Source organism: Cebus imitator, unplaced genomic scaffold (assembly GCF_001604975.1).
Source record: "Cebus imitator isolate Cc_AM_T3 unplaced genomic scaffold, Cebus_imitator-1.0 Scaffold280, whole genome shotgun sequence".
NCBI classification, from domain to species: Eukaryota; Metazoa; Chordata; class Mammalia; order Primates; family Cebidae; genus Cebus; species Cebus imitator.
The window spans coordinates 2,951,340-2,958,225 of record NW_016107595.1 but is presented as its reverse complement, the minus strand read 5'-3'; the positions used below and the strand labels follow the sequence as shown (position 1 = coordinate 2,958,225).

At 52.8% G+C, this 6,886-nt stretch overlaps 1 protein-coding gene across 6 annotated transcripts in view; it reads left to right on the top strand.

Annotated features, from left to right (window-relative positions):
* SUGP2 (SURP and G-patch domain containing 2) overlaps positions 1–6,514 on the top strand; it is a 46,653-nt gene extending 40,139 nt beyond the window's left edge. For 3 of the 6 annotated variants that reach the window (XM_017501346.2, XM_037728792.1, XM_037728790.1), the window contains exons 9-11: positions 2,514–2,650; positions 3,309–3,429; positions 6,253–6,514. In XM_017501346.2, coding sequence (XP_017356835.1) covers positions 2,514–2,650; positions 3,309–3,429 — 258 coding nt within the window. In that variant the 3' untranslated portion in view covers positions 6,253–6,514. Of the gene's footprint in view, positions 1–2,513; positions 2,651–3,308; positions 3,430–4,043 lie in introns of all 6 variants that reach the window. The other 3 variants (XM_017501347.2, XM_037728791.1, XM_017501345.2) reach the window with 2 other exon arrangements.
* The last annotated feature ends 372 nt before the right edge of the window (positions 6,515–6,886 follow it).

Here is a 6,886-nt window from a genome sequence, read left to right as displayed (position 1 = left end):
AACTGAATGGGACTAGAGAACAGCCAGTGGTCCGGGCTCCAGGTGTGGTGTTTAATGTTCCGTCTCTTCCTGTGTGATAGGAGTTTTCAAGAACTCTGGTTAATGACATATCAGGGAAGGGATCCAAGGCCCTTGTGTTCTCTTTGGCAGGTCCAGTTTCTAGGTAGATAGGGAACTGCAAGAGAACAGCTTCCTCCTGTGCTTTGGAAGGGACCCTGAGGCTGCCGCTTTAGTCCCACATGTGAAAGTGACATATTTCGGGGTATCAGTTTCTGACCCCCCACATCTTGCTGCATGTCGAGCTCTCAGCACTTTCCAGGTTGTTTTGTCCCTTTCTAGGATGAGAACATTGAGGCCCCAGGAGCTCCAGGGGCCCAGGCCTTCCTCATGGGAGCACTTGCTCCCTCCTCGCTCCCTCCCGACATGAGGCCCTGCACTCTCCCTTCTCCCTTTCCTGTCCCAGCCCCTGGCTCCCCCAGGCTCAGCCCTTTCTGCCTTGTCTCCAAGCTGCTTTGTCTCTGGAGTGCCTCCTCCATGTACCCCTAACGGTAGGGAAGCTGATTCCTGGGCACCTCAGTGCAGATGGCAAGGGGGAGATTTGTCTTTTGCCTGAATTGCACCTCATGAGGTCTGCATGACATAATGGGGCAGGTCACTAAGCCACTGACAGCTGGCTGCCCAAGGACGTGAGCTCACAGCACTCAGCACACCCTTCCCCTGCTTCCCATGCCCAGGGTCATCTAATCCTCTCCCAGCCTCTCCCACCTATCCCCTGCTCAGACCCCCAGCACCAGCCACCTTGATCTTCAGCACCTTTCTCCCTTCCTCTCAAGAGCACATGAGCCCTCGCAGCCTCCCCGGGTAGTTCAGTAAATGCTGTAAAGAAATACTTCAGCCAGGCGCAGTGGCTCACGCTTATAATCACAGCACGGTGGGAGGCTGAGGTAGGCAGATCAGCCAAGGTCAGGAGTTCGGGACCAGCCTGGCCAACATGCCATATTTTGGGGTATCAGTTTCTGACCCCTTACATCTTGCTGAATGTCAAGCTCTCAGCATCTCTCCATGTTGTTTTGTCCCTTTCTAAGGTGAGAACACTGAGGCCCCAGGAGCTCCAGGGCCCCAGGCCTTCCTCATGGGAGCACTTGCTCCCTCTTCCCTCCCTCCCTCCCTCTGGCTAAAAATACAAAAATTAGCCAGACATGGTGGCTCATGCCTGTAAATCCCAGCTACCCTGGAGGCTGAGGCAGAAGAATCGCTTGAACCCAGGAGGTAGAGGTTACAGTGAGCCAAGATTGTACCACTGCACTCTAGCCTGGGCAACAGAGCGAGGCTCCGTCTTAAAAAAAAAAAAAAAAAAATCGCCAGGTGTGGTGGCTCACGCCTGTAATCCCAGCACTTTGGGAGGCTGAGGCAGATGGATCACAAGGTCAGGAGTTCAAGACCAGCCCGACCAACGTGGTAAAACCCCGTCTCTACTAAAAATACAAAAATTAGCCAGGCATGGTAGTTGGGCACCTGTAATCCCAGCTACTCAGGAGGCCTGAGACAGGAGAATTGCTTGAACCCAGGAGGCAGAGGTTGCAGTGAGCTGAGATGGCGCCATTGCACTCCAGCCTGGGCAACAGAGTGAGACTGCATCTCAAAAAAAGGAAAAATCAAAAGCTGGGTGGAGTGGCACATATCTATAGTTCTAGCTGATGGGGAGGCTGAGGTGGGAGGATCACTTAAAGCCAGGAATTTGAGACCAGCCTGGGCAGCATAACAAGACTATATTTAAAAAACAAAAACAACACACACACACACACACACACACACACACACACACACACACACACACGTGTGTCATGAATATTAATGAATAGCAATTAATTGCAGGCTCCTTCTCCAGAGGTCCCAGGCCCTATCTGTCCCCAGAGCTCCATCTAGTGTCCCAGAGAGTTCTGCACTTCCCCGCTACCTACAGGACCCATCACAGCTGTATCAGCTCTCAGTGAGGTCTGCTATGTGCTAGACACAGACCCCAGTGTCCAAGAAGAACCCACTCCCTAGGACACAAAGACAAGGAAGGCAGCCAGGGACTGAATGAAGCACTGGGGGAGGGGTGTGTTAGGAGGATTCAGGGAGGGCTCTACCAGCCAGTTCTCACTCATAGCCTGGCCCCCATCCTGCCTTCAGGCCTGTACCCTGGTGTCCCCCACCTTCTTTATCCAGGGCTCTGCTGAGGTCCTTCCTACTGACTTCTTGACCCTGGGACCTGCCATTCCCTTACCCAGTTTTCCTCACAGTCTTGGAACCGGGATTATAGTGGTGGCTGAGAGGCAGGACTGACCTCAGGCCAATGACCTCTGACTTAGAAGTCACATCCCACCCAGGGATGTTTCAGAGAACCGGGAAAGGGACTGGAGCTTAAGCCTGAGCATCTGGGGACTCAGGAGGGCATTTGGGGGTGGGGGGTTCCCTCAATCCAGGTACTTCCCTGTGGCCCACATGCCTGGGCTCTTCTCTCTCCTCAGAAACCCAAGGACTTGGACTTCGCCCAGCAGAAGCTGACTGATAAGAACCTGGGCTTCCAGATGCTGCAGAAGATGGGCTGGAAGGAGGGCCATGGCCTGGGCTCCCTTGGAAAGGGCATCCGGGAGCCCGTCAGCGTGTATGCAGCAGGCAGCCAGCCTGGGCGGGTGGGGGCGGGCCTCAGTCCTGTGACCTGCAGCCTGGTTCTTGGCTCCCCTCATGTCCAAGGTGGTTTAAAGCTGGCGGTTGGTTTTTGTTTTTTAAACAAAAGGCATCTTCAGATGAGAAGCTGATCATTCACATACGCAGGTGTTTACAGGGCTCCTTTCTGCCCTGGTGTAGATTTTTTAACCAGCTTGTTGGCCCTGGTCATCATTTTGGCCACATTTGTTATCGTCATCAAAGCTAAGTGGTATTTCTGTGTAGTTTCAGCCTGGGACCACTTTCCCTTTCCCGGGAACCCATAGGCGGGTGAGCCAGGGTCCCGAACACAGGCCCAAAGTTTATTAAAGCCTGATCGTAACATCCAGCAGGCAATTCATTTAATACTGAGCTTAGCCCCTGCTGGGTAAGGCATCCCGAGCTAACCAGGCCCTCTGGGCACCCCTCAAAAGCCAGCTCTTCTTCGAGGGTGAGTACTCCTTGTTTCCACTGTGAGTCGTGTCTTGATTTTCCCTTTGATGTCTCAGTGTGTGTCCCAAACACCTGCATCTCATGGACTATTTGTGCCCATACCCAGTCCCTGGTGTGCCAGGCCCTGGACTCGTGCACAACTGACTCTCTTTTTCACTCCCTAGGGGAACCCCCTCGGAAGGGGAAGGGTTGGGTGCTGACGGGCAGGAGCACAAAGAAGACACATTCGATGTGTTCCGACAGAGGATGATGCAGATGTACAGACACAAGCGGGCCAACAAATAGGTACGTGCACGGGCCGGCGCCTAAGGCCTCGCCCTCGCCGGCGTGCTGGTGTGCATTCAAACTTCCCCAACAAAGCTGATGGATCCTGCTCCCCCAAAAATGCCACACACACAAAAATCACAAAATTCTGTGAGGGAAACAAAAGGATCTCTGGATGCGGATATGCCCCATTCTTACCTTCCAGGTTTGCTAAAGGAGCAAACCTCACGCTGGCCAAGGACAGCTGTACATGGCCTGCCTGGCCTCCCGGCTCTGAGCCCCTCGAGGCCCCTGGGCCAGGCTCCGTGGATGTGTGCATGGACACAAGCCATGCCTGTCTCCTCTCTTGCTCAAGTTTTCTCTCACAGATGACAGCCGCCAGCCACATAACATGACCAGCAAACAGACTGTTCCTAGTCCAGAGTGCCTTGCCGTCGTGCAGGTGGAAGGGCGACCGTGACAGCTGCTGCCACAGAGGACAGCTGCTGTCCTTTTGTGAGGGTCTTCAAATCCTTTTCTTTCTGCAGGGCCTCGGGCCTGTAAATATCCTCATCTTTCTACTCTTTTTTTTTTAGTTGCCCCTCTCACCTAATTTCCAGCTCAGTTTTGAACAAAATCGTTCTCTTCCTGAATAGATCAAAAGCACTGATGAGAAAGATAAACCCTGAAGCAGCAATTGCCCTTAAAACAGCATCCCTGCCCTGGATCGGCCTGGAGCCAGTGCCCAAGGACGGTTTGGTGTGTACGTGACAACACGTCTCTGCAGTCTCTGGGGCGGAGGTTTCGCTGGCTTTTCTTTCTCAAAGAAAAAAACATGCACCATTTTCAATGTGCTTTTGCCTCTCCTCTCTCTTCACATGCTTTTAGCAGCAAGTCCCCTCCAAATCTGTCTCGGTTCCCCTTCAGAAGGTGGCGCTGCCCCCGGAAGGCACCTCAGCCTGTGAGTGCTGAGGAACCAGCTCCTCTGGCTGGTTTTCCAGTCGGACGGGCTACTGCGCTCCAGAAGTGCTCTGTTAGCAAACGTGATGTGGAAACGATCACAGATGGTGTTTTCTCATTATTCTCCAGAATTTATATGGGGGAGACAAATCGGTAATTACCAAGTCTGCACTTGGGTACCAAAGCTCTGAAGCTCTCTGAACAGTTGCCATACTTGATTTGATGAATGTGTTATTCATGGTGTCTCTTCTCTTCAATGCATCTTGAGAGACTTAATGAAATTTTAGCAGCAGTATAGAATAGCTATCTCGGGTGGGGAGTGATCGTTAAACCGATGAAATTGGCCCCAGATTTACGGTGTCTCTTTAGAATCCACAGTGTAAGCAAACCACAGTTACAAAGGGGTGGGGGTTGTAAGCCCTCCAAGACTCTGCACTTTTCGCACGTGTGGCTGCATCAAGTGCTGTCTTATTACAGCCTTTGTAAGGAGAGGCAGGCTCCTCCTGGGGTGGGCTCTGCAGCTGCCCTATTTCCAGGCGTGTGATCGCTGCTGCTCTCCAGATTCTCCAGCACTCCACTGCCTGTAACTACTCAATTCTCCACTCATTCTTCCTCATAAAGCAGCAGCATTGAAGTTTTAAGTACAGGCAAAAATCTGAAAAACTTAGGATCCTCCTGACACCCCAGGATTAGGGAACACAGCAATGGCTAGGGCATAAGCCACAGAATTGAGCAGGAAATGCCACTTGTATTGGCTGTAAAAAATCCTGGCTTTGGCCAGGCACAGTGGTGCAAGCCTGTAATCCCGCACTTTGAGTGGCCAGGGCAGGTGGATCACCTGAGGTCAGGAGTTCAAGATCAGCCTGGCCAATATGGTGAAACCCTGTCTCTACTAAATAAAAAATTAGCCAGGCGTGGTGGTGCGTACCTGTAATCCCAGCTACTCAGGAGGCTGAGGCAGGAAAATCACTTGAACCCGGGAGGCGGAGGTTGCAGTGAGCTGAGATCATGCCATTGCACTCGAGCCTGGGCAACAGGAGTGAAACCCCATCTCAAAAAAAGAAAAAAGAAATCCAGGCTTTCTTTAAGCCACAGACCTCCTAGGCTATGGTCGCAGCTCCTTGTCTGCCTGGTCCCTGTCACCTTGCAGTGCCACCACCCCCGGGGGCGCTGCTTGCTTCTGTAGCTTTGGCAACTGGCAGATGTTTACGGCAGTTTAGGTGCCAGCATGGAGGATGGGGCTTGGCTTTATAACCCAGCTCTCGAGCAAACCGGCCTGTGGGGGCCCGGAGTGAAGCTGGTCTTGGGGAACCACAGGTACAGGGGTTCATCTTCTCCTTTCCTGACCCCTCCGACAGCTTCCATGTTGGCCGAGGGTCAGGTGAATCGATGGAGCTCCAAGTGGCACTCAGCTCCCTGGCGCACACACCCGCAGCGTGGATCGAACGCTCTCCAGCATCGCTCTGACATTCCATGTGCTTTGTCCTAGCATGTTCATTCTTCACTTTCTCCACTTCATTTTACTAAAAAGTTAAATGCTTTAGGAATTCGTGGTGTGTGGGCACTGAGCACCACTGCCTCCTGCTGCTCCTTCAAGTTTGAGCTGAGATGGTTCTGTGAGGCCTGGGCAGGGGTCAAAGGGCAGCTTAGACAGTCCCCTACACTCTCAGAGGATGCCTCTCCCGTGGATTCAGCCTTGGGGCCGTGAAGGTGTTGGGAGCCAGCAGAGCAGGGTGCGTGCTGCCAGCTGCCAGCCGGCTGGGATGGAGATGCCGCTGGCCCTCCATGTCCCCAGCCCTCCCTCTTCACCGAGGCTGCCCTTGCTCTCTGCAGGATCCTTGCGTCGCGTGTGATGTGTGGTAGCACAGCCGTGTCAGAGTCACAGTGTGTTTTTTGTCGTTCTAGTTCCAGGGTCGCCCCCGAGAGGACGACAGGCATCCGGAAGTGCTCTCTCGCCACTCTGGGTGCTTACTGTCTCTGGCTTGTTTCCATCACTGGAAATCACTTAGACAATTGTAGTGTTTTGGTCCTTGATAAAGCCTAGAAGACATTTGTGATGTTACAAAATGGAAGTTTTTTTTTTTGTTTTTGTTTTTTAAGATCTAAGAAATTGTGAATGTTGTTAATCATTTAGACGTTGCAATAAACGTAGAGGAAATGCAGTGTGCCGGGGTGTCCATGGGTGTGTTTTTAAAATTGTCACTGGGGCACACAAATGGGAGTGCTTGTGTCACTGTCACCAGAAAAGCCTGGAAGATTCCAGAGGGCATGAAGTGACCAAGCATCGGAGGGAGGGTGATTCCCCCTCTGGAGAGGATGGGTACCACCGAGTACAGAAGCTGCCTTTCAGGGATGTCAGGGAAGTGGGAGCACTTCCTGACAGCTCACCTGTCCCCCCAGGGCTTTGCTCCAGGGCTAGGGTTCCAGCTGCCTTAGTAAAACCTGGGCCTCCCTCTGAGGAGCTGCCTCTCTATCATCCTCACACTCCCTGCCGTCCCCAGGTGCTGCCAGCCTGCCCATGGTTCCTCTACCAACAGCC